At 48.0% G+C, this 27171-nt stretch overlaps 1 protein-coding gene across 3 annotated transcripts in view; it reads left to right on the forward strand.

Moving 5' to 3' along the window:
* myo5b (myosin VB) overlaps positions 1-27171 on the forward strand; it is a 38738-nt gene extending 11567 nt beyond the window's left edge. For 2 of the 3 annotated variants that reach the window (XM_034546807.1, XM_034546808.1), the window contains exons 7-39: positions 1705-1786; positions 2373-2480; positions 2695-2804; positions 3482-3747; positions 3956-4037; positions 4129-4269; positions 4351-4473; positions 4977-5060; positions 5189-5323; positions 5428-5525; positions 8933-9019; positions 9093-9201; positions 9345-9556; positions 9659-9815; positions 10139-10378; positions 10462-10710; positions 11988-12081; positions 12166-12305; positions 12385-12504; positions 12588-12722; positions 12802-12867; positions 14515-14754; positions 16846-16940; positions 18137-18335; positions 19190-19283; positions 21603-21746; positions 22809-22960; positions 23048-23137; positions 23214-23364; positions 23696-23987; positions 24619-24793; positions 24871-24951; positions 25698-27171. In XM_034546807.1, the coding sequence (XP_034402698.1) occupies positions 1705-1786; positions 2373-2480; positions 2695-2804; positions 3482-3747; positions 3956-4037; positions 4129-4269; positions 4351-4473; positions 4977-5060; positions 5189-5323; positions 5428-5525; positions 8933-9019; positions 9093-9201; positions 9345-9556; positions 9659-9815; positions 10139-10378; positions 10462-10710; positions 11988-12081; positions 12166-12305; positions 12385-12504; positions 12588-12722; positions 12802-12867; positions 14515-14754; positions 16846-16940; positions 18137-18335; positions 19190-19283; positions 21603-21746; positions 22809-22960; positions 23048-23137; positions 23214-23364; positions 23696-23987; positions 24619-24793; positions 24871-24951; positions 25698-25850 (4704 nt within the window). In that variant the 3' untranslated portion in view covers positions 25851-27171. Of the gene's footprint in view, positions 1-1704; positions 1787-2372; positions 2481-2694; positions 2805-3481; positions 3748-3955; positions 4038-4128; positions 4270-4350; positions 4474-4976; positions 5061-5188; positions 5324-5427; positions 5526-8932; positions 9020-9092; positions 9202-9344; positions 9557-9658; positions 9816-10138; positions 10379-10461; positions 10711-11987; positions 12082-12165; positions 12306-12384; positions 12505-12587; positions 12723-12801; positions 12868-14514; positions 14755-16845; positions 16941-17543; positions 17622-18136; positions 18336-19189; positions 19284-21602; positions 21747-22808; positions 22961-23047; positions 23138-23213; positions 23365-23695; positions 23988-24618; positions 24794-24870; positions 24952-25697 lie in introns of all 3 variants that reach the window. The other variant, XM_034546809.1, reaches the window with a different exon arrangement.

A 27171-nucleotide genomic window follows, 5' to 3' on the forward strand; every position in this document is an offset into this window, starting at 1 on the left:
TTCACCTGTTTCAGTGTTTCAGTGTTTCACTGTGTTTCACTGTTTCACAGTGTTTCACCTGTTTCACCTGTTTCACAGTGTTTCACCTGTTTCAGTGTTTCACAGTGTTTCACTGTGTTTCACTGTTTCACAGTGTTTCACCTGTTTCACCTGTTTCACAGTGTTTCACCTGTTACAGTGTTTCACCTGTTTCACAGTGTTTCAGTGTTTCACCTGTTTCACTGTTTCACAGTGTTTCACCTGTTTCACCTGTTTCACAGTGTTTCACCTGTTTCAGTGTTTCACAGTGTTTCACTGTTTCACAGTGTTTCACCTGTTTCACAGTGTTTCACCTGTTTCAGTGTTTCACAGTGTTTCACTGTTTCAGTGTTTCAGTGTTTCACAGTGTTTCACTGTTTCAGTGTTTCAGTGTTTCACCTGTTTCACTGTTTCACAGTGTTTCACCTGTTTCACAGTGTTTCACCTGTTTCAGTGTTTCACCTGTTTCACAGTGTTTCAGTGTTTCACCTGTTTCACTGTGTTTCACTGTTTCACAGTGTTTCACCTGTTTCACCTGTTTCACAGTGTTTCACCTGTTTCAGTGTTTCACAGTGTTTCACTGTTTCAGTGTTTCACCTGTTTCACAGTGTTTCACAGTGTTTCACCTGTTTCAGTGTTTCACCTGTTTCACAGTGTTTCACTGTGTTTCACAGTGTTTCACCTGTTTCACTGTGTTTCATTGTGGTTCACCTGTTTCAGTGTTTCACAGTGTTTCACTGTGTTTCACAGTGTTTCACCTGTTTCAGTGTTTCACCTGTTTCACTGTTTCAGTGTTTCAGTGTTTCACCGTCTTTCACAGTGTTTCACCGTGTTTCACCCGTCTTTCAGTGTTTCACAGTGTTTCACTGTGTTTCACCGTCTTTCACAGTGTTTCACCGTGTTTCACCTGTTTCAGTGTTACACCTGTTTCAGTGTTTCACCGTCTTTCACCGTGTTTCACCGTGTTTCACCGTGTTTCACCGTGTTTCACCTGTTTCAGTGTTACACCTGTTTCACTGTGTTTCAGTGTTTCACAGTGTTTCACTGTTTCAGTGTTTCACCTGTTTCACAGTGTTTCACCTGTTTCAGTGTTTCACTGTGTTTCAGTGTTTCACCTGTTTCACAGTGTTTCACCTGTTTCAGTGTTTCAGTGTTTCACTGTTTCAGTGTTTCACCTGTTTCACAGTGTTTCACAGTGTTTCACAGTGTTTCAGTGTTTCACAGTGTTTCACTGTTTCAGTGTTTCACCTGTTTCACAGTGTTTCACCTGTTTCAGTGTTTCACTGTGTTTCAGTGTTTCAGTGTTTCACTGTGTTTCAGTGTTTCAGTTTCACCTGTTTCACAGTGTTTCACCTGTTTCACTGTGTTTCAGTGTTTCACCGTGTTTCATTGTGGTTCACCTGTTTCACAGTGTTTCACAATGTTTCACCTGTTTCACTGTGTTTCACTGTGTTTCACCTGTTTCAGTGTTTCACAGTGTTTCACCTGTTTCAGTGTTTCAGTGTGTTTCACCTGTTTCACTGTGTTTCAGTGTTTCAGTGTGTTTCACCTGTTTCACCTGTTTCACTGTGTTTCACTGTGTTTCACCTGTTTCACTGTGTTTCAGTGTTTCACCTGTTTCACAGTGTTTCACCTGTTTCACTGTGTTTCAGTGTTTCACCGTGTGTCTCTGTGAATGTGTTTCAGGCGGAGGAAGAGAGGAACTATCACATCTTCTACCAGCTGTGTGCCTCCGCCAGCTCACCAGAGTTCAAAGACCTCGGCCTCAGTGAGTCACGCCTGCTGTTTACCTGTTGTTGACCTGTTGTCCGCCTTTTGTCCATGTTGTTGTTTACCTGTTTTCCACTTTTTGTTTACCTGTTTCCCGCCTGGTTGTTTACCAGTTGTTACCTGTTGTCCATCTTGTTGTTTACCTGTTGTCTGCTTGTTGTTTACTTGCTGTTTACCTGTTGTCCATCTTGTTGTTTACCTGTCGTCTGCATGTAGTTTACCTGTTGTCCATCTTGTTGTTTACCTGTCTTCTGCTTGTTGTTTACCTGTCTTCTGCTTGTTGTTTACCTGTCGTCTGCTTGTTGTTTACCTGTCGTCCATCTTGTTGTTTACCTGTCTTCTGCTTGTTGTTTACCTGTCGTCCATCTTGTTGTTTACCTGTTGTCCATCTTGTTGTTTACCTGTCGTCTACTTGTTGTTTACCTGTCGTCTGCTTGTTGTTTACCTGTCGTCCATCTTGTTGTTTACCTGTTGTCCATCTTGTTGTTTACCTGTCGTCTACTTGTTGTTTACCTGTCGTCTGCTTGTTGTTTACCTGTCGTCCATCTTGTTGTTTACCTGTCGTCCATCTTGTTGTCTCTCAGCCAGCGCAGAGGATTTCACCTTCACGTCGATGGGAGAGAACATCTTCATCGAGGGCGTGAACGACGCTCAGGACCTGGAGAAGACCAGGGAGGCCTTCACGCTGCTGGGTGAGGGCCACGAAGAACTCCTGTTGCTCTTGCTAGTGTAGTCATGGTAACAAGAGGGCTCGGTCTGGCTCCAGGTTTTAATTCATAGAAATAATAATAAAACAAGTTTTATTTTCAGCTCTTGCACCAACAACAAAACATTCTGCAGATAATCTCTAACTATTGCACCTGTCAATCACGCTAACGGAGCCCCTCCCCTCTCCTGGTGTTTCAGGGATCAAGGACGCCAGTCAGAGCAGCCTCTTCAAGGTGGTCGCCTCCATCCTTCACCTGGGCAACATCGACATCCTCGTGGATCGAAGCGGAGACTCCTGCCACGTCTCGGTGCGTCACAAAGGTCTTCACCAGGGTCCTCGGACCCCCTGCAGTAGGGGGTCGGGACCTTTTGGGTTGTTTAGACACATTTACATATTGTTTATATATAAAAATAAAATAAAATGTCCCCCAATTTCTTTTCCCACAAATTGAAATGTCTTTAAATACAACATATTGTAGCGAATGGATGAATGGAGGCGGAATTAAAATGAAAGTCAGTTTGATTATCATGCTGTTATTATTGTTTATAATCAGACAATATTGATATTGTTATTGTGTGTTTATAAACAGGCAGTAGCACGGCCACCCTGCTCACTGCACCTTGCACATAAAAACATGAATATATGAATTATTTGCATAGCTTAGTATTGAATGAACAATAACAACGTGTGTATGTATATATATATATATATATATATATATATATATATATATATATATATATATATATATATATATATATATATATATATATATATATATATATATATATATATATATATATATATATATATATATATGTATATATATATATATATATATGTATATATATGTGTGTGTGTGTGTATAGTAGGGGTCCCTGCTCCATCCCCCGTCAGTCTGGACTGCTTGTCCTTATTCAACAGGTCTAACGGATGAAGCTGTGTGTGTGTGTGTGTGTGTGTGTGTGTGTGTGTGTGTTGCAGAAGGACGACCTCCACCTGCAGCACTTCTGCAGGCTGCTGGGGGTGGAGCTTAAGCAGATGGAGCACTGGCTCTGTCACAGGAAGCTGGTCACCGCCTCGGAGACGTACGTGAAGAACATGTCCAGCAAGCAGGCGGAGAACGCCCGCGACGCGCTGGCCAAGCTCATCTACGCCCGCATGTTCGACTGGATCGTGCAGCACATCAACAAGGCGCTGCACACCACCGCCAAGCAGCACTCCTTCATCGGGGTGCTGGACATCTACGGGTAAGCCGCCTGGGATTCAGACCGCCGGACCAGCTTCTACAGGACCCGCTTTACGTCCTTTTACTTCCTGTGTACGTCTCTGTGTGTACTTCGTACTTCTCGTTACTATTCAATACATTCCTGATTTCTTTACAGTTTGCTATATATTCTATGTAATATACAGTATAATATATATATTTAAATGCGTCCTCCGTCTGGTCGTCTGCAGCTTCGAGACCTTCGAGGTGAACAGCTTCGAGCAGTTCTGCATCAACTACGCCAACGAGAAGCTCCAGCAGCAGTTCAACTCTGTGAGCCTCCTCTTCCTCTGCGATGATGATGATGATGATGTCGATGTTGATGTTTCATCTTCGGCTTCTTCCTGCTGCTTTGTGTCCTCAGCATGTGTTCAAGTTGGAGCAGGAGGAGTACATGAAGGAGCTGATCCCCTGGACCCTCATAGACTTCTACGATAACCAGCCCTGCATAGACCTGATCGAGGCTCGACTCGGGGTCCTGGACCTGCTGGACGAAGAGTGTAAAGTCAGTGGTGGTGATGGTGATGATGGTGATACTGTGGAGGCTTCCTCCTTCACTTGTTATATAACCCACTTCCTGTTTCAGGTGCCGAAGGGGACGGACCAGAACTGGGCCCAGAAGCTCTACAAGCAGCACTCCAGCAGTGTTCACTTCCAGAAGCCTCGCATGTCCAACATCTCCTTCATCATCATCCACTTCGCTGACAAGGTGAGCAGGACCAGGACCAGAACCTGGACCTGGACCAGGTTGTTAAGTTCAAGGAACCTTGAGCTACTCGGGCGGAGAGAAGGTCCAGAATCCAACGATGTGTAATAAAAAGTATTTCATGATGAAGATGATCAACCTCGTTGATCGAGGGGCAGCTCCTCTGATGGTTCCTCTGGGTCTCGTCCACGCAGTAGGACAACATCACCCTGGACAACGGTTCAGGGGCTTAGGTGCTCTTCAAACACTGGGCTTACCTCCATTGGTTAGTCCTACCGGTAGCTTCAATGACCTGGCGAGCTACTGGCTAAACAGGCCCACTCCGAAATAATTAATAAGTTGATCAGTTTGTTCCAAACAGACAGAATGTTTCACTTATGACTGAATAAGGTCATAAATCATCATGTATATTGCAAAATGTTCATGATAATAGTATATATTAAATATTAAATATATATATAATAATATATTGACTATCATTCTAAGTTCACTGATCGTCTCGACAGGTTGAGTATCAGTGTGAAGGCTTTCTGGAGAAGAACAGGGACACCGTGTATGAGGAGCAGATCAACATCCTGAAGGCCAGTGAGGTAAGAACCAGAACCAGATCCACAGATCTCGTGTGCTCTCATGTGATCTGGGTCTCGTGGAGCCGGTTTGATGGGGGACGTCTTCCTAAATGTGAAGAAAGGATTCTGAGTTCTGAATTCCTTCTCAGTTTCAGCTGGTTGCAGATCTGTTTCATGACAAGGACGACGTGGCCCCCCAGAAGTCCTCCAGAGTGAACGTCAGACCAGCAAAGCCGACTCCCAGGGGCCCCAACAAAGAGCACAGGAAGACCGTGGGGCATCAGGTGAGGTCTCCGCAGGTCCCTGCTGGTCCCTGCTGGTCCCTGCTGGTCCCTGCTGGACTCTCCCACTAACAGCAGTCTTACTGACGATGTTTCTCCTGGTCCAGTTCCGCAGCTCCCTGCACCTCCTCATGGAGACCCTGAACGCTACGACTCCTCACTACGTCCGCTGCATCAAACCCAACGACTTCAAGGAGGCGTTCTCGTGAGTCCTCGTCTCCTTTCCTCGTCTCCTTTCCTCTGCTCCACACACAAACACCATTTCGGACTCAAAGTCTCTTCAAACCTCGAGGCGGGACAGAATCATTCTGATGTCATCACTTCCTGTTCTGGAGATCAGCCGGTTAGAGCCAGGCACCCCAGTGCATGATGGGAAACGCATGTTTTGTGATCAATGAGCTGAAAAAACACATTTAGTAGAAAATCCCATTTTTCCTGATAAATGTAACAATAGATTGATGTTATTGATCTGTTGTTGTGCTTTAACAATAACAGGAAGTAACGGTTTCTTTCACTTCCTGTTTATTCTTTGAAAGATGAAGAGCAGGTCGTCTCAAATAAACGTTAAACATTAAAATTATTATTAACGAAGAAGAAGAGTCTAGAGGACTGAGGGGAGGACCGGATGTGTGAGGTCCAGGTCTCTGATTCTGGGTTTGAAGGGTCCACATGTTCGTGATCCTCAGCGGACTCATGTGGTGTGAGGAGGAAGAGGAGCTGGGTCTTTCTTGTGATGAAGACGATCTGAAGTGATGAAGACGATCTGAAGTGTTTCCTGTCATGATGAAGACGATCTGAAGTGATGAAGACGATCTGAAGTGTTTCCTGTCATGATGAAGACGATCTGAAGTGATGAAGACGATCTGAAGTGTTTCTTGTCGTGATGAAGACGATCCGAAGTGTTTCTTGTCGTGATGAAGACGATCCGAAGTGTTTCTTGTCGTGATGAAGACGATCCGAAGTGTTTCTTGTCGTGATGAAGACGATCCGAAGTGTTTCTTGTCGCGATGAAGACGATCTGAAGTGTTTCTTGTCATGATGAAGACGATCTGAAGTGTTTCTTGTCGTGATGAAGACGATCCGAAGTGTTTCTTGTCGTGATGAAGACGATCTGAAGTGTTTCTTGTCGTGATGAAGACGATCTGAAGTGTTTCTTGTCGTGATGAAGACGATCCGAAGTGTTTCTTGTCGTGATGAAGACGATCCGAAGTGTTTCTTGTCGTGATGAAGACGATCTGAAGTGTTTCTTGTCGTGATGAAGACGATCTGAAGTGTTTCTTGTCGTGATGAAGACGATCCGAAGTGTTTCTTGTCGTGATGAAGACGATCTGAAGTGTTTCTTGTCGCGATGAAGACGATCTGAAGTGTTTCTTGTCGTGATGAAGACGATCCGAAGTGTTTCTTGTCGTGATGAAGACGATCCGAAGTGTTTCTTGTCGTGATGAAGACGATCCGAAGTGTTTCTTGTCGCGATGAAGACGATCTGAAGTGTTTCTTGTCATGATGAAGACGATCTGAAGTGTTTCCTGTCGTGATGAAGACGATCTGAAGTGTTTCCTGTCGTGATGAAGACGATCTGAAGTGTTTCTTGTCGCGATGAAGACGATCTGAAGTGTTTCTTGTCGTGATGAAGACGATCTGAAGTGTTTCCTGTCGTGATGAAGACGATCTGAAGTGTTTCTTGTCGTGATGAAGACGATCTGAAGTGTTTCCTGTCGTGATGAAGACGATCTGAAGTGTTTCTTGTCGTGATGAAGACGATCTGAAGTGTTTCTTGTCGCGATGAAGACGATCCGAAGTGTTTCTTGTCGTGATGAAGACGATCTGAAGTGTTTCTTGTCGTGATGAAGACGATTTGAAGTGTTTCTTGTCGTGATGAAGACGATCCGAAGTGTTTCTTGTCGTGATGAAGACGATCCGAAGTGTTTCTTGTCGTGATGAAGACGATCTGAAGTATTTCTTGTCGTGATGAAGACGATCTGAAGTGTTTCTTGTCGTGATGAAGACGATCTGAAGTGATGAAGACGATCTGAAGTGTTTCCTGTCATGATGAAGACGATCTGAAGTGTTTCTTGTCGTGATGAAGACGATCTGAAGTGATGAAGACGATCTGAAGTGATGAAGACGATCTGAAGTGTTTCCTGTCATGATGAAGACGATCTGAAGTGTTTCCTGTCATGATGAAGACGATCCGAAGTGTTTCTTGTCGTGATGAAGACGATCTGAAGTGTTTCTTGTCGTGATGAAGACGATCTGAAGTGTTTCTTGTCGCGATGAAGACGATCTGAAGTGTTTCCTGTCGTGATGAAGACGATCTGAAGTGTTTCTTGTCATGATGAAGACGATCTGAAGTGTTTCCTGTCGTGATGAAGACGATCTGAAGTGTTTCCTGTCGTGATGAAGACGATCTGAAGTGTTTCTTGTCGCGATGAAGACGATCTGAAGTGTTTCTTGTCGTGATGAAGACGATCTGAAGTGTTTCCTGTCGTGATGAAGACGATCTGAAGTGTTTCTTGTCGTGATGAAGACGATCTGAAGTGTTTCCTGTCGTGATGAAGACGATCTGAAGTGTTTCTTGTCGTGATGAAGACGATCTGAAGTGTTTCTTGTCGCGATGAAGACGATCCGAAGTGTTTCTTGTCGTGATGAAGACGATCTGAAGTGTTTCTTGTCGTGATGAAGACGATTTGAAGTGTTTCTTGTCGTGATGAAGACGATCCGAAGTGTTTCTTGTCGTGATGAAGACGATCTGAAGTATTTCTTGTCGTGATGAAGACGATCTGAAGTGTTTCTTGTCGCGATGAAGACGATCTGAAGTGATGAAGACGATCTGAAGTGTTTCCTGTCATGATGAAGACGATCTGAAGTGTTTCTTGTCGTGATGAAGACGATCTGAAGTGATGAAGACGATCTGAAGTGATGAAGACGATCTGAAGTGTTTCCTGTCATGATGAAGACGATCTGAAGTGTTTCCTGTCATGATGAAGACGATCCGAAGTGTTTCTTGTCGTGATGAAGACGATCTGAAGTGTTTCTTGTCGTGATGAAGACGATCTGAAGTGTTTCTTGTCGCGATGAAGACGATCTGAAGTGTTTCTTGTCGTGATGAAGACGATCTGAAGTGTTTCTTGTCGCGATGAAGACGATCTGAAGTGTTTCTTGTCGTGATGAAGACGATCTGAAGTGTTTCCTGTCATGATGAAGACGATCTGAAGTGATGAAGACGATCTGAAGTGTTTCTTGTCGTGATGAAGACGATCCGAAGTGTTTCTTGTCGTGATGAAGACGATCCGAAGTGTTTCCTGTCATGATGAAGACGATCTGAAGTGTTTCTTGTCATGATGAAGACGATCTGAAGTGTTTCTTGTCGTGATGAAGACGATCTGAAGTGTTTCTTGTCGTGATGAAGACGATCTGAAGTGTTTCTTGTCGCGATGAAGACGATCTGAAGTGTTTCTTGTCGTGATGAAGACGATCTGAAGTGTTTCTTGTCGTGATGAAGACGATCTGAAGTGATGAAGACGATCTGAAGTGTTTCTTGTCATGATGAAGACGATCTGAAGTGTTTCTTGTCGTGATGAAGATGATCTGAAGTGTTTCTTGTCGCTGCAGGTTCGATTCCAAGCGTGCGGTGCAGCAGCTCCGAGCTTGCGGAGTTCTGGAGACGATCCGGATCAGTGCAGCCGGGTACCCGTCCAGGTAAGTCTTCTTCTTCTTCTTCTTCTTCTTCTTCTCTATCTCTATATCTCTATATATAATGGTGTGCCTCCAGGTGGACGTACCCAGACTTCTTCAGCCGGTACCGAGTGTTGCTGAAGAAGTCTGACATGACAGCCGACAGGAAGCTGGTGTGTAAGAACCTGCTGGAGACGCTGATCAAGGTCAGAGACGCTTCATGAACACAGCGTTACACCTGTTAGTAGAGGATGATGATGATGATGATGATGAAGGTGATGAAGGTCACGTCCTCATCACCGCTTCACAACGCGAGCTCATTGGTGTTCATGTGGTCCTCATGTCTCAGGAATCCGACATGTTCCAGTTCGGGAAGACGAAGATCTTCTTCCGGGCGGGGCAGGTAGCGTACCTGGAGAAGCTCCGGGCCGACCGGTTCCGCTCGGCCTGCATCAAGATCCAGAAGACGGTGCGGGGCTGGCTGCAGAGGGTTCGATACCGCAAGGTCCGCAAGATGGCCGTCACGCTGCAGAGATACGGCCGAGGATACCTGGCCCGCAGGTACCTTTTGATCGGGGTGGACGAATCCAACGCACCCTGGTTGCTGCTTTGTGTACCTTTGGGTGTTTAATGTGTAAACGATCATTTGATTTATTTCCCCAGACACGCTGACTTCCTGCGTCTGAGCCGAGCCACCCTCATCTGTCAGAAACAGTTCCGCATGGTGAGAGACAGACGGGCATTTCTGAGAGAGAGACGGGCAGTCGTCACCATCCAGGCCTTCACCAGAGGGATGTTCACCCGCCGGATCTACCAGGAGGTAAGGGTCCCGTGTGTTTGGTCCTCATGCGGTCGTCATGCGGTCGTCATGTGGACCACATGTGGACCACATGTGGCCCTCTTGTGGTCCCCATGTGGACTTATGCATGAACAGAGACTCCGTCTGTGTGTTGACGTCACCGGTCAATTGGAGGCAAAGCGTCTCCAATTAAAGCTGGAATGTCTGTCTCTCTCTCTCTGTCTCTCTCTCTCTCTCTCTGTCTCTCTGTCTCTCTCTCTCTCTCTCTCTCTCTGTCTCTCTGTCTCTCTCTCTCTCTCTCTCTCTCTGTCTCTCCCCCCCCCCCCCCCCCCCCCCCCCCACAGTTCCTGCTCCACCACAAGGCCCAGGTGATCCAGAAGACGGTGCGTGGCTGGCTCCAGAGGAGGCGCTTCCTGCGTGCCCGCGGTGCAGCCGTCACCGTGCAGTGCGCCTTCAGGCAGCTGCTCGCCAGGCGGCGGCTGCAGCAGCTGAAGGTGGAGGCTCGGTCCGCCGAGCGGCTGAAGAAGCTCAACACGGGCATGGAGAACAAGATCGTCCAGCTGCAGAGGAAGATGGACGACCAGGTGAGGAGGACGTTGGTATTATTAAACATTCATTAGAATAATTCTAAGTGTAATAATAATGATGTCCTTTCTCTCCCCTTCAGTCCAAAGAGCTCCGGACGCAGAACGACCAGCTGCTGCAGGTGAACACCGGTTTGGGCTCGGAGGTGAACAAGCTGCAGAAACAGCTGGAGCAGGTGAAGAGTCGGCAGGTAGGAGGAGCAAGAGGAGGAGCTCAGATCTCCTCCCTGCAGGAGGAGCTGGACAAGCTGAGGGAGGAGCTACAGGAGGCATCGGCCCAGAGGAAGAGGATGGAGGAGGACCACGGCAACGAGAAGATGGGTCTCCAACAGGTGAGTACAGAAGACAGGTGAGGACAGAGCAAAGGTGAGGACAGAGCAAAGGTGAGGACAGAGCAAAGGTGAGGACAGAGCAAAGGTGAGGACAGAAGACAGGTGAGGACAGAGCAAAGGTGAGAACAGAGCAAAGGTGAGGACAGAGCAAAGGTGAGGACAGAGCAAAGGTGAGAACAGAGCAAAGGTGAGGACAGAGCAAAGGTGAGGACAGAGCAAAGGTGAGGACAGAGCAAAGGTGAGGACAGAGGAAAGGTGATGACAGAGCAAAGGTGAGGACAGAGGAAAGGTGAGGACAGAGGAAAGGTGAGGACAGAGCAAAGGTGAGGACAGAAGACAGGTGAGGACAGAGCAAAGGTGAGGACAGAGCAAAGGTGAGGACAGAGGAAAGGTGATGACAGAGCAAAGGTGAGGACAGAGGAAAGGTGATGACAGAGCAAAGGTGAGGACAGAGGAAAGGTGAGGACAGAGCAAAGGTGAGGACAGAGGAAAGGTGAGGACAGGGCAAAGGTGAGGACAGAGGAAAGGTGAGGACAGAAGACAGGTGAGGACAGATGACAGGTGAGGACAGATGACAGAGCAAAGGTGAGGACAGAGGAAAGGTGAGGACAGAAGACAGGTGAGGACAGATGACAGAGGAAAGGTGAGGACAGAGGAAAGGTGAGGACAGAAGAAAGGTGAGGACAGAAGAAAGGTGAGGACAGGTGAGGACAGAGGAAAGGTGAGGACAGAGGAAAGGTGAGGACAGAAGACAGGTGAGGACAGAGGAAAGGTGAGGACAGAGGAAAGGTGATGACAGAGGAAAGGTGAGGACAGAAGACAGGTGAGGACAGAGCAAAGGTGAGGACAGAAGACAGGTGAGGACAGAAGACAGGTGAGTACAGAGGAAAGGTGAGGACAGAGAACAGGTGAGGACAGAGGAAAGGTGAGGACAGAGGAAAGGTGAGGACAGAGAACAGGTGAGGACAGAGCAAAGGTGAGGACAGAGGAAAGGTGAGGACAGGGCAAAGGTGAGGACAGAGGAAAGGTGAGGACAGGGCAAAGGTGAGGACAGAAGACAGGTGAGGACAGATGACAGGTGAGGACAGATGACAGAGCAAAGGTGAGGACAGAAGAAAGGTGAGGACAGAAGACAGGTGAGGACAGTAATGTGTTTCAGGAGCGTGATGATAAATCTGAGAACTCTTTTTAAGACTTTAGGTGTAAACTAAACGTTAAGGTGAGAACGCTGTTCTTCTTCGTTGGTGTCGTCTCACTAACACCTGTCTGCCCCTCAGAGGGTGGAGCAGCTGGAGGCAGAGAACGCTCTGCTGAAGAGGGACAAAGAAGAGATGAACCAGAAGATGCTGCAGCAAGCCAGGATCTCTGGAGGTGAGACCTGAAGACCTGTCTGTCTGTCTGTCCCTCTCTCTGCCTGCCTGTCTGTCTCACTTGAAGACATGTTCCATGTTCCAGAGGGCAGCAGCAGCGAGGCTCAAGCGGCGCTGCAGAAGGAGCTGGACGATGAGAGGCAGCGGTACCAGAACCATCTCAAGGAGTTCACCCGACTGGAGCAGCGATACGACAACCTGAAGGAGGAGCTGTCTCTGAGCAAGGTGACCCCCCAGGTGTTCCCCTCACCTGTTTCAGAAGCTCTTTAAATGTAAGGGATACTGAATCCTACCTGTCCTCCAGTTCCAGCCCGGCCACCGGAGGAACCCGTCCAACCTGAGCAGCCTGGAGTCGGACTCCAACTACACGTCCATCTCCACCTCGGAGGTCGGAGACACCGAGGACTCCATTCAGCTGGTGGAGGTGAGTCTTTGAGGGGGGGGGGGGGGGGGCTGAATGAAGGCGGGGTCCTCATAGTCTTTACCTGTGTGTCCTCACCTGAGCAGGAGATGGGAGTGGAGAAGGCTGCGATGGACATCGGTCTGTTCATGAAGCTGCAGAAGAGAGTCAGAGAGCTGGAGCAGGAGAGGAAGAGGCTGCAGGTCAACCTGGACAAGATGGAGGAGCTCGCCAAGCGCAGGGTCAGTGTTTATACTCGTTCTTCTCCTGAGGAGCCGCCTTCAGTATGACCTCCTCACGCTGGTGTTTGCTTCATTAAAGGAGTCCGAGTCCAGGAGTTCCCCCTCCGAGCAGGAGATGGCTGATCAGGCCTACAATAACCTCAAGGTACTCATCCTCTCCTCACATCATCTCCTCACATCATCTCCTCACATCCTTTCCTCTCATCCTCTCCTCATCTCCTGTAATGGTTCCTTTCATCCTCTCCTCGCATCCTCTCCTCACATCATCTCCTCATCCTCTCCTCACATTCTCTCCTCACATCATCTCCTCATCCTCTCCTCACATCATCTCCTCACATCCTCTCCTCACATCATCTCCTCTCATCATCTCCTCTCATCATCTCCTCACATCCTCTCCTCATCATCTCCTCTCATCATCTCCTCACATCCTCTCCTCACATCCTCTCCTCACATCATCTCCTCACATCCTCTCCTCACATCATCTCCTCACATCCTCTCCTCATCCTCTCCTCACATCATCTCCTCACATCCTCTCCTCACATCATCTCCTCTCATCATCTCCTCTCATCATCTCCTCACATCCTCTCCTCATCCTCTCCTCACATCATCTCCTCTCATCATCTCCTCACATCCTCTCCTCACATCCTCTCCTCACATCATCTCCTCACATCCTCTCCTCTCATCATCTCCTCACATCCTCTCCTCACATCCTCTCCTCATCCTCTCCTCACATCATCTCTTCTCATCATCTCCTCACATCATCTCCTCTCATCATCTCCTCACATCCTCTCCTCACATCCTCTCCTCATCCTCTCCTCACATCATCTCCTCATCCTCTCCTCACATCCTGTCCTCACATCCTCTCCCCTCATCCTCTCCTCTCATCATCTCCTCTCATCATCTCCTCACATCATCTCCTCACATCCTCTCCTCACATCCTCTCCTCATCCTCTCCTCACATCATCTCCTCACATCCTCTCCTCTCATCATCTCCTCTCATCATCTCCTCACATCCTCTCCTCACATCATCTCCTCACATCCTCTCCTCATCCTCTCCTCACATCATCTCCTCACATCCTCTCCTCACATCATCTCCTCTCATCATCTCCTCACATCCTCTCCTCACATCCTCTCCTCACATCCTCTCCTCATCCTCTCCTCACATCATCTCCTCATCCTCTCCTCACATCCTGTCCTCACATCCTCTCCCCTCATCCTCTCCTCTCATCATCTCCTCATCCTCTCCTCACATCATCTCCCCTCATCCTCTCCTCTCATCCTCTCCTCATCATCTCCTCTCATCATCTCCTCATCATCTCCTCTCATCATCTCCTCTCATCATCTCCTCACATCCTCTCCTCACATCCTCTCCTCACATCCTCTCCTCACATCATCTCCTCTCATCATCTCCTCACATCCTCTCCTCACATCCTCTCCTCACATCATCTCCTCATCCTCTCCTCACATCCTCTCCTCACATCCTCTCCCCTCATCCTCTCCTCTCATCATCTCCTCATCCTCTCCTCTCATCATCTCCTCATCATCTCCTCTCATCATCTCCTCATCATCTCCTCTCATCATCTCCTCTCATCCTCTCCTCACACCCTCTCCTCATCATCTCCTCACATCCTCTCCTCTCATCATCTCCTCACATCCTCTCATCCTTTCCTCTCATCCTTTCCTCTCATCCTTTCCTCTCATCCTTTCCTCACATCATCTCCTCACATCATCTCCTTTCATCCTCTCCTCCTGTAATGGTTCCTCGTAACACCTCCGCTATGTGTTCCTTCAGAGAGAGGAGCTGGAATCGGAGAACAAGAAGCTGAAGAACAACCTGAACGAGTTGAGGAAGTCCATCGCCGATCGAGCGTCTCAAAACGATTCTTCCAACGAGCTGCAGGACGGCTACAACCTGCTGCTCAGTCAGCTCCGATCGGCCAATGAGGAGCTGGACGGTCGCAAGGAGGAGGTCCTTATTCTGAGGACTCAGATCGTCAGCGCCGCCCAGCAACAGGAGAACAAGGAGCTCGAGGTGAGTTCAGCTTTCTCTACTATTCCCGTTTCATGGTCTACATCCATTATCTACATATGGTCTACACCTATGGTCTACATCCATGGTCTACATCCATGATCTACATATGGTCTACACCTATGGTCTACATCCATGGTCTACATCCATGATCTACATCCATGGTCTACATCCATGGTCTACATCCATGATCTACATCCACAGTCTACATCCATGATCTACATCCATGGTCTACATCCATGGTCTACATGATCTACATCCATGGTCTACATCCATGGTCTACATCCATGATCTACATCAATCTGGAAACATCCATGGTCTACATCGATCCGGAAACATCCATGGTCTACATCCATGGTCTACATCGATCCGGAAACATCCATGGTCTACATCCATGGTCTACATGATCTAGATCCATGGTATAAATCCATGGTCTACATCCATGGTCTACATCCATCCGCAAACAACAGCATCGTCTACGGCCAATGTCTACGGCCATCGTCTATATCCATAGTCTACATTCATGGTCTAAATCCATGGTCAACATTCATGGTCTACATCCATGGTTAACAGCATGGTCTACATCCATCTTCTACATCCATTGTCTACATCCATGGTCTACATCCATCTTCTAAATCCATCTTCTACATTCATGGTCTACATCGATGGTCTACCCCCATAGTCTACATCCATCTTCTACAGTCATGGTCTACATTCATGGTCTACATACATCTTCTACATCCATGGTCTACATACATCTTCTACATACATTTTCTACATCCATCTTCTACATCATCCATCTTCTACATTAATGGTCTACATACATCTTCTACATCCATGGTCTACATCCATGGTCTACATCCATGGTCTACATCCATCTTCTAAATCCATCTTCTACATTCATGGTCTACATCCATCTTCTACATCCATGGTCTACATCCATGGTCTACATCCATCTTCTAAATCCATCTTCTACATTCATGGTCTACATCCATCTTCTACATCCATGGTCTACATTCATGGTCAACAGCATGGTCTACATTCATTGTCTACCATCTTCTAAATCCATCTTCTACATCCATCGTCTACATCCATCTTCTACATCCATGGTCTACATATATGGTCTACCCCCATGGTCTACATCCATCTTCTACATCCATGGTCTACATCCATCTTCTACATTCATGGTCTACCATCTTCTAAATCCATCTTCTACATCCATGGTCTACATCCATCTTCTACATCCATGGTCTACATCCATCTTCTACATCCATGGTCTACATCCATCTTCTACATCCATGGTCTACATCCATCTTCTACATTCATGGTCTACCATCTTCTAAATCCATCTTCTACATCCATCGTCTACATCCATCTTCTACATCCATGGTCTACATATATGGTCTACCCCCATGGTCTACATCCATCTTCTACATCCATGGTCTACATATATGGTCTACCCACATGGTCTACATATGGTCTACACCTATGGTCTACATCCATGGTCTACATATATGGTCTACCCCCATGGTCTACATACATCTTCTACATCCATGGTCTACATCCATCTTCTACATTCATGGTCTACCATCTTCTAAATCCATCTTCTACATCCATGGTCTACATCCATCTTCTACATCCATGGTCTACATCCATCTTCTACATCCATGGTCTACATCCATCTTCTACATCCATGGTCTACCATCTTCTAAATCCATCTTCTACATCCATCGTCTACATCCATCTTCTACATCCATGGTCTACATATATGGTCTACCCCCATGGTCTACATCCATCTTCTACATCCATGGTCTACATATATGGTCTACCCACATGGTCTACATCCATCTTCTACATCCATGGTCTACATCCATGGTCTACATCCATCTTCTACATCCATGGTCTACATTCATGGTCTACATCCATGGTCTACATCCAGCCGGGCCTTCATGGGTCCAAATGAACAGTTTTAATATTCATAGAGAAAAGTCCCATTAGAAACAGTCTTTTTAAAGATGGTGTCCAATAAACGGGTTAATGATTGAATGAGTGTTGAGGTGAAATAATAATGGAGTGTTTCCTCTGCTCCATCAGGAAAGCAGCAAAGTTCCTGAAGTGAACAACAGCAACGAGCCGGTGGATAAAGAGGAGGCGGCCAAAGCCTATCACGGACTGTGTGAGTCCAAAAAGTAAGTGATGTCATCTCCTCATGGAAACAACATTTAAAGAGACAGTACGCATATTCAGATCACTATGATGTTCAAATGTTAAACACCAAACCGGTATATTTAATTTGACCACCAGGTGTCTCACTTGTCTGGAACATAAAGAGGCCGCGTGTTGAGACTCCCGTCCACTAGGTGGCAGTGGTGTAACGCTAAGAACTAAAGAGGAAGTCAAATCCACAATGCTGCCCACTGTTGGAGCTTTCGTTGTCTTTCAGGTCTAACGTTTAAACCTGATTTAAAACATGGTTTTACCGGTTGCACCAAACTTTAAAATTTAGATTGAATTCAATTATCTTGCACCACAACTTTTAACTTTGATCCAATATGAACTTTTTAATATATTTCTCCTGTGTATGTCCAGTATCTTCTGTACGTTAACTTGAGTAGTACTCTGAACGTGTTCCTCGTGACGGAGCAGGTGCTGTAACAACGCTCCAAACATAGAAATGAAGATCATAGTTTGAGTTCTGTGGACGAACTCCTCGGGGTCGGCTCTCCTCACAATCTGCTTTGTTTCCTCTTCCTCTTCCTCTTCCTCTTCCTGTGTGTCCTGCTGGACTCCAGCTCCCGGCAGGACTGGTGTTCTCTGAATGAAGATGGAGAGCTGGGTCTGGCTTACCAGGGCCTCAAACAAGTGGCCAGGTCTTCTTCTTCTTTCACTTCCTCCTCTTCCTCTGTGCTTTGTGTGCTGACACACTTCAAATACTTTGTGGTCCAACTCCACTTCTCATTTCTTTATTTGTGTATCGGGAGATGAAGAGAAGTAAAGCTGAACCTGAGTCGGTCCAGGACTGACCACTAAACAAGTGGATGAATATTATATTATCTTTATTTCTCATCTAGCTGTTATTTGTATATTTATGATATGAATATATAATATTTAATCAAAATGACTGCACAAATATAATGATTGTACTATAATGCAGCACAGTCCATCAATAAAGTTTGTGTAGTTCAAATCATAATCAGGCTTGTATAAGCGATTGATCTCAAAGTGTATTCATCCTCATTCGGGGCTCTGCTCAGTATTTCATGTCTTTATTGTGAGTCAGAATAAACTTCAGTGAGACTCTTCTGGGTTGTAATACCGCCTTAAATACGCAGCATCATGCTCTGACTAAATGCCCTTAAATGAGATATGAGATGATGACCCTCAGGCTGCTGGAGGCTCAGCTGCAGACTCAGTCCAGGCAGCACAAAGACGAGCTGGAGGCTCTTCACACCCAGATCGAGCTGCTGCGAGACGACATCGAGAAGAAGCAGGAGCTCCTGAACTACACGGCGGCGCTGTCGCCGGAGGCTCGCGTGGAGTACAGCGTCCAGCAGGAGATCACAAGGCTCACCAACGACAACCTGGTGAGGGGGTCCAGGTTTCAGGTTTCAGGGTCCAGGGCCCAGGGTTCAGGTTTCAGGGTACAGGGTTCAGGTTTCAGGGTCCAGGGTTCAGGGTTCAGGTTCCAGGTTTCAGGTTTCAGGGTCCAGGGTTCAGGGTTCAGGTTCCAGGGTCCAGGGTCCAGGGTTCAGGTTTCAGGTTTCAGGGTCCAGGGTTCAGGGTCCAGGGCCCAGGTTTCAGGTTTCAGGGTCCAGGGTCCAGGGTTCAGGGACAGACAGAGAGACAAAGAGACAGAGAGACAGACAGACAGAGAGACAGAGAGACAAAGGGACAGACAGACAGAGAGACAGACAGACAGAGAGACAAAGGGACAGACAGACAGAGAGACAAAGAGACAAAGATACAGAGAGACAGACAAAGATACAGAGAGACAGAGACAAAGAGACAGACAGAGACAGACAGACAGAGAGACAAAGAGACAGACAGACAGAGAGACAGACAGACATAGAGACAAAGGGACAGACAGACAGAGAGACAGACAGACAGAGATACAGAGACAAAGATACAGAGAGACAGAGAGACAGAGACAGACAGACAGAGAGACAAAGAGACAGACAGACAGAGAGACAAAGGGACAGACAGACAAAGAGACAAAGAGACAGACAGACAAAGAGACCGAGACAAAGATACAGAGAGACAAAGAGACTGACAGACAGAGAGACAGAAAGAGACAGACAGACAGACAAAGAGACATATAGGGAGAGGAGGTTTGAGACGAGGTTGTCTCCCTCCCGGACCAATAAAGTACCAATAGAAGAACCAATAACTTTGGACCGGATCAATACTCATCATGCTGGGTTGTTGTTGTTGTTTTTAGGACCTCAAGGAGCTGGTGGAGAAACTGGAGAAGAACGAGAGGAAACTGAAGAAGCAGCTCAGGATCTACATGAAGAAAGTCCAGGAGTTGGAAGGTAACAGCATCTGTCCACACCTGCAGTCTGTCTGTCTCCTTCTGTCTCCATCTGTCTCCGTCTGTCTCATTCTGTCTCCGTCTGTCTCCATCTGTCTCCGTCTGTCTCATTCTGTCTCCTTCTGTCTCCGTCTGTCTCCGTCTGTCTCATTCTGTCTCCGTCTGTCTCCGTCTGTCTCATTCTGTCTCCTTCTGTCTCCGTCTGTCTCATTCTGTCTCCTTCTGTCTCCTTCTGTCTCATTCTGTCTCATTCTGTCTCCGTCTGTCTCATTCTGTCTCCGTCTGTCTCATTCTGTCTCCTTCTGTCTCCTTCTGTCTCCTTCTGTCTCCGTCTGTCTCATTCTGTCTCCTTCTGTCTCCGTCTGTCTCATTCTGTCTCCGTCTGTCTCCTTCTGTCTCCGTCTCTCATTCTCTCATTCTGTCTCCGTCTGTCTCCATCTGTCCCTAACTGTCTCCGTCTGTCTCCGTCTGTCCCTAACTGTCTCCGTCTGTCTCCGTCTGTCCCTAACTGTCTCCGTCTGTCCCTAACTGTCTCCGTCTGTCTCCGTCTGTCTCCTTCTGTCTCCGTCTGTCCCTAACTGTCTCCGTCTGTCTCCTTCTGTCTCCGTCTGTCTCCATCTGTCCCTAACTGTCTCCGTCTGTCCCTAACTGTCTCCGTCTGTCCCTAACTGTCTCCGTCTGTCTCCGTCTGTCTCCTTCTGTCTCCGTCTGTCTCCTTCTGTCTCCGTCTGTCTCCATCTGTCCCTAACTGTCTCCGTCTGTCTCCGTCTGTCCCTAACTGTCTCCGTCTGTCCCTAACTGTCTCCTTCTGTCTCCGTCTGTCCCTAACTGTCTCCGTCTGTCTCCGTCTGTCCCTAACTGTCTCCTTCTGTCTCCGTCTGTCCCTAACTGTCTCCTTCTGTCTCCGTCTGTCCCTAACTGTCTCCGTCTGTCTCCGTCTGTCCCTAACTGTCTCCGTCTGTCCCTAACTGTCTCCGTCTGTCTCCGTCTGTCTCCTTCTGTCTCCGTCTGTCTCCTTCTGTCTCCGTCTGTCTCCATCTGTCCCTAACTGTCTCCGTCTGTCTCTGTCTGTCCCTAACTGTCTCCGTCTGTCCCTAACTGTCTCCGTCTGTCCCTAACTGTCTCCGTCTGTCTCCGTCTGTCTCCTTCTGTCTCCGTCTGTCTCCTTCTGTCTCCGTCTGTCTCCGTCTGTCTCCTTCTGTCTCCGTCTGTCTCCTTCTGTCTCCGTCTGTCTCCATCTGTCCCTAACTGTCTCCGTCTGTCTCCTTCTGTCTCCGTCTGTCTCCTTCTGTCTCCGTCTGTCTCCATCTGTCCCTAACTGTCTCCGTCTGTCCCTAACTGTCTCCGTCTGTCTCCGTCTGTCTCCTTCTGTCTCCGTCTGTCCCTAACTGTCTCCTTCTGTCTCCGTCTGTCCCTAACTGTCTCCTTCTGTCTCCATCTGTCCCTAACTGTCTCCGTCTGTCCCTAACTGTCTCCGTCTGTCTCCGTCTGTCCCTAACTGTCTCCTTCTGTCTCCGTCTGTCCCTAACTGTCTCCTTCTGTCTCCATCTGTCCCTAACTGTCTCCGTCTGTCCCTAACTGTCTCCTTCTGTCTCCGTCTGTCCCTAACTGTCTCCTTCTGTCTCCATCTGTCCCTAACTGTCTCCGTCTGTCCCTAACTGTCTCCGTCTGTCTCCGTCTGTCTCCTTCTGTCTCCGTCTGTCCCTAACTGTCTCCTTCTGTCTCCGTCTGTCCCTAACTGTCTCCGTCTGTCTCCATCTGTCCCTAACTGTCTCCTTCTGTCTCCATCTGTCCCTAACTGTCTCCGTCTGTCCCTAACTGTCTCCGTCTGTCTCCGTCTGTCCCTAACTGTCTCCGTCTGTCTCCGTCTGTCCCTAACTGTCTCCGTCTGTCTCCGTCTGTCCCTAACTGTCTCCTTCTGTCTCCGTCTGTCCCTAACTGTCTCCGTCTGTCTCCGTCTGTCCCTAACTGTCTCCTTCTGTCTCCGTCTGTCCCTAACTGTCTCCTTCTGTCTCCGTCTGTCCCTAACTGTCTCCGTCTGTCTCCATCTGTCCCTAACTGTCTCCTTCTGTCTCCGTCTGTCCCTAACTGTCTCCGTCTGTCTCCGTCTGTCCCTAACTGTCTCCTTCTGTCTCCGTCTGTCCCTAACTGTCTCCTTCTGTCTCCGTCTGTCCCTAACTGTCTCCTTCTGTCTCCGTCTGTCCCTAACTGTCTCCTTCTGTCTCCGTCTGTCCCTAACTGTCTCCGTCTGTCTCCGTCTGTCCCTAACTGTCTCCGTCTGTCTCCGTCTGTCCCTAACTGTCTCCTTCTGTCTCTGTAGTGGCTCAGGCTGCAGCTCAGACCAGCAGGTCCAGACCTGAACTGAGTCGCCAGGTCACGGTCCAGAGGAAAGAGAAGGACTTTGAGGGGATGCTGGAGTACTACAAGGAGGACGAGGCCCTGCTCTTCAAAACCCTGATCACAGGTCAGTCTCCCCAGTAAGAACTGATCTCAGGTCGGTCTCCTCTGTAAGAACTGCCCAGTAAGAACTGATCTCAGGTCGGTCTCCTCTGTAAGAACTGCCCAGTAAGAACTGATCTCAGGTCGGTCTCCTCTGTAAGAACTGATCTCAGGTCGGTCTCCTCTGTAAGAACTGATCTCAGGTCGGTCTCCCCAGTAAGAACTGATCTCAGGTCGGTCTCCTCTGTAAGAACTGATCTCAGGTCGGTCTCCTCTGTAAGAACTGATCTCAGGTCGGTCTCCTCTGTAAGAACTGATCTCAGGTCGGTCTCCTCTGTAAGAACTGATCTCAGGTCGGTCTCCCCAGTAAGAACTGATCTCAGGTCGGTCTCCTCTGTAAGAACTGATCTCAGGTCGGTCTCCCCAGTAAGAACTGATCTCAGGTCGGTCTCCTCTGTAAGAACTGATCTCAGGTCGGTCTCCTCTGTAAGAACTGATCTCAGGTCGGTCTCCCCAGTAAGAACTGATCTCAGGTCGGTCTCCTCTGTAAGAACTGATCTCAGGTCGGTCTCCCCAGTAAGAACTGATCTCAGGTCGGTCTCCTCTGTAAGAACTGATCTCAGGTCGGTCTCCTCTGTAAGAACTGATCTCAGGTCGGTCTCCCCAGTAAGAACTGATCTCAGGTCGGTCTCCTCTGTAAGAACTGATCTCAGGTCGGTCTCCTCTGTAAGAACTGATCTCAGGTCGGTCTCCTCTGTAAGAACTGATCTCAGGTCGGTCTCCTCTGTAAGAACTGATCTCAGGTCGGTCTCCCCAGTAAGAACTGATCTCAGGTCGGTCTCCTCTGTAAGAACTGATCTCAGGTCGGTCTCCTCTGTAAGAACTGATCTCAGGTCGGTCTCGTCTGTAAGAACTGATCTCAGGTCGGTCTCCTCTGTAAGAACTGATCTCAGGTCGGTCTCCTCTGTAAGAACTGATCTCAGGTCGGTCTCCTCTGTAAGAACTGATCTCAGGTCGGTCTCCTCTGTAAGAACTGATCTCAGGTCGGTCTCCTCTGTAAGAACTGATCTCAGGTTGTGTGTTGCAGACATCAGACCCACCACGGTGGGGGCTACGGTTCCCTGTCTGCCGGCTTACATCCTCTTCATGTGCATCCGCCACGCCGACTACGTCAACGCCGACCAGAAGGTGGAGTCTCTGCTCACCTCCACCATCAACTCCATCAAGAAGGTCCTGAAGGTGAGCGTCCTCCACACTCCCCCACCATCTGATTCAAGGTCAATATTATTTAATTGAAATAATAAATACGTTCATTCCCATGTGCAGAAAAACAACGAGGACTTTGAGATGACGTCCTTCTGGCTGGCCAACACCAGCCGGCTGCTCCACTGCCTGAAGCAGTACAGCGGAGATGAGGTGACGCACACTCCACACACGGACCACAATGCTCTCTGTTGGACAGCAGGGTAAGACGTGTTGTGTTGTTGTTCAGGTGTTCATGACCCAGAACACGGGCAAACAGAACGAACACTGCCTGAAGAACTTCGACCTGGCCGAGTACCGACAGGTGCTGAGCGACCTCTCCATCCAGATCTACCAGCAGCTCATCAAGGTGGCCGAGGGCATCATCCAGCCCATGATCGGTGAGTTCCTCCTGGACCCTACGCCATGTGCTCTATAGTATAGGGATGTATATGTGTAGTGTTATATAGGGATGTGTATATTTGTATCATGAACTATACATTTTAGAGTGTATATTTTATAGTGTAGTCAGCGGTTGTTTTTCACCGTTTATCATCCGAAGATTCTTCATTTGTGAACAGAAAGCTCAGAGATATGAAAGTATTGTTTATTAATGACGCGGCTTTACTCTTTGACAGTTCTGTTCAGAGCTGTCTGTTCAGAGCTGAACCAGAACCGTGTGAGGCTCTCAGAGCACAGACGGGAACGTTGACCTCTCTGCTTGTTGTTCAGTGTCGGCCATGTTGGAAAGTGAGAGCATCCCCAGCCTGGCGGGAGTCAAACCGATGGGCTACAGGAACCGCTCGTCCAGCATGGACATCAATGGCGGCCCCACCAGCTACACCCTGCAGGCCCTGATCCGGCAGCTGGGTCAGTTCTACGCCACCATGCAGGACCACGGTCTGGACCCCGAGATCGTGGGTCAGGTGGTGCGACAGCTCTTCCACTGCATCAACGTCTTCACCCTCAACAACCTGCTGCTGCGGAAAGACGTGTGCTCCTGGAGCACCGGCATGCAGCTCAGGTACACCTGACTTCCTGTGGTCTTAGTCTGCAGCTCAGGTACACCTGACGTCCTGTGGTCTTAGTCTGCAGCTCAGGTACACCTGACGTCCTGTGGTCTTAGTCTGCAGCTCAGGTACACCTGACGTCCTGTGGTCTTAGTCTGCAGCTCAGGTACACCTGACGTCCTGTGGTCTTAGTCTGCAGCTCAGGTACACCTGACGTCCTGTGGTCTTAGTCTGCAGCTCAGGTACACCTGACGTCCTGTGGTCTTAGTCTGCAGCTCAGGTACACCTGACGTCCTGTGGTCTTAGTCTGCAGCTCAGGTACACCTGACGTCCTGTGGTCTTAGTCTGCAGCTCAGGTACACCTGACGTCCTGTGGTCTTAGTCTGCAGCTCAGGTACACCTGACTTCCTGTGGTCTTAGTCTGCAGCTCAGGTACACCTGACGTCCTGTGGTCTTAGTCTGCAGCTCAGGTACACCTGACGTCCTGTGGTCTTAGTGGATTCGTGGAGACAGACATAAAGTCCACAAAGGGCAGACGTCGTGCTCCAGCTTTGACTGTGTGTGTGTGTGTGTGTGTGTGTGTGTGTGTGTGTGTGTGTCTGTGTCTGTGTGTGTGTGTGTGTGTGTGTGTGTGTGTGTGTGTAGATACAACACCAGTCAGATGGAGGAGTGGCTGAGGGGGAACAACCTTTTCCAGAGTAAAGCTGCAGCCACCCTGAAGCCCGTCATCCAGGCCGCTCAGCTGCTGCAGGTCAAGAAGAAGACGACTCAGGACGCCGAGGCCATCTGCTCGCTCTGCACCGCCCTCAGCACGCAGCAGGTCAGCTGACCCCCGCAGACGCACCAGCTGATCAGAAGCATCAGACGTATTGATCGCTGTTGTCCTCTGTGTTGCAGATCGTGAAGATCCTGAACCTCTACACTCCTCTGAACGAGTTTGAAGAGAGAGTCACCGTGTCCTTCATCAGGAGCATCCAGGTAAAGGTCTAACGTCATGGTTCTGACGTATGAAAACATACCATGTCACGACAGCTGGACAACATTTAATTTTATTATTACACATTAAAAGTAAGTGTGTTACATTTGAAACTGATTTCCAGCAGCAGTCACCGCTGCCTAGGTTCTGTGTCCATTGCATAGGTCCTGTTACCGTCGCATAGGTATTAGGTCCTATCGCCGTCGCCTAGGTCCTATCGCCGTCGCCTAGGTCCTGTTGCCTAGGTACTAGGTCACCTAGGTTCTAGGGCACCTAGGTTGTGTCACCATTGCCTAGGTCCTATCGCCATTGAAGAGGTTCTGTTTCCGTCGCCTAGGTCCCATCGCCTTCACCTTGGTACTAGGTTCTCCAGTTCCTAGGTCGCATTGGTTGTGTCTGCATTGCCTAGGTCCTGTTACTGTCGCCTGGTTTCTGTCTCCTAAGTCCTAGGTCCCTTTGCCTAGGTCCTAGGCCGCATAGCTTAGGTCTCCTAATGCTTATCCGTGACATTTGTAGACAGGCTCTCTCGTCCTCTGAGAAGAAGATTGAATAGTTGTTTCCAGCTGACGCGTTCTGAAGTAATGATTAGATAAGATATAAAACAGTAGGAATCTACAGTTGACCATCAGGTCTCTTCTTGTGCTCAAGAAGAGACCTGAGGTTCTGATGTTCTGGTTTGGGTTCAGCCTTTTGTTTGAATGGGCCTGTAGCTCCGCCTGTCTAACCCGGTGCCTCCCTGTGTGTCCAGAACCGTCCTCCGCAGAGCACCGACCCGCCTCAGCTGCTCATGGACACCAAGCACATGTTCCCCGTCCTCTTCCCGTACACGCCGTCCGCTCTCAGCCTGGAGACGCTGCACATCCCCGCCTCCCTCGGCCTAGACTTCCTCGTCAGGGTCTGAAGGATCTGCTTTTTACCCAGGACCAACTGCTTCCAGTGAACTGACCTCACATCAGCTTTAAAACAGCAGACAGACGCATTTCTACCACCGGCTGTTCAGACACGTTTACCAAGTTCAGCTTCATGTGCCTCAAATATCTGAGAAGCAGCAGACGGGATCGAATCTACCGCTCTTCCTCCGCTCCTTTGTCCTCCGACAGGAAACGAGACGCGGCAGGAAGTGATGGAAGGAACAGGAAGTGATGGAAGGAACAGGAAGTGTCCCGCAGGACGAAGAAGGCCAGGGCGGAGATTCAGGAAAGCTCAGGGAGGACGGAGAGAAAAGGGTCTCAGAAGATTCACAAAACTGTGTGATGAGACATAGAAATATGTGTTCACACCCACAAACCAACATATTCAACATAAACATTGTTTATCAATTGCTTATTGTTCAGAACATTATTTATATTAATAAGTCCTGTTGATGATCATCGGCTCACTTTCGGTGTTGTAGTTTTTTCACGTTCTCTGATCCACACGTGCGTGTTGCGTTCAGGTGTTGATGTGAAACTCAGGACTCTAAAGTAATATGTAATTGGTAATCTGTAATCATTGATCCGTCACACAGGCGGTCGTGGGATCCTGGAGGCTCGTTTCGCTCCATGTTTCAGTGAATGAACGATGACATCATCAGTCGGGTTATTGAAGGTCACTGAAGGTCACTGCTGCACACTTTTAATCCATCAGAAGAAATCAATGTGCTTTATCTTTTGTTTTCGGTTTGATTATTCTACTCTTTTTTTTTTATATTTCTGTGTAAAATAATTGTACTCACGTTTTCTATCCCTTTTTCTTTCTTGTGTGATTTTGGAAAATTATGTGGTGTCAATAATTAATAACTAAGATACTAAACGCTCAGTGACAGGTTCACTGACTCATGTGGTTTATGGGATTGTCCAGCTTTAGCCTGAATAATCATTTGCACTTATAGAGGATTCATAATGATTATCACACTAATTATTAACACACTAATTATGATCACAAACTGAATGAAGAACTTCACTGTTTTAATCTTTCGTGTGATCAACGTTGAAGACTTTCACGGTAGAACAAATAATATATATTTTCATAAGGTCGGTACGTCCACTTCAAGCTGCGGTTTTGTATCATAATTGACTTTTCAGTTTCAGACTTTGATGTCAATGTTTTCGCTCCCTGAATGAAGCACGAAGTAACTTCCTGTATTTCAAAGTAACTTCCTGTATTTCAGAGTAAAGGTTTTCTTCGCTGAGTTGTGGTTTAATCCTCTTTGGCGTCAGATGATCAATAAATCTGAGGTTTTT

The sequence above is a fragment of the Cyclopterus lumpus genome, chromosome 12 (genome assembly GCF_009769545.1).
Source record: "Cyclopterus lumpus isolate fCycLum1 chromosome 12, fCycLum1.pri, whole genome shotgun sequence".
Taxonomy (NCBI): Eukaryota; Metazoa; Chordata; class Actinopteri; order Perciformes; family Cyclopteridae; genus Cyclopterus; species Cyclopterus lumpus.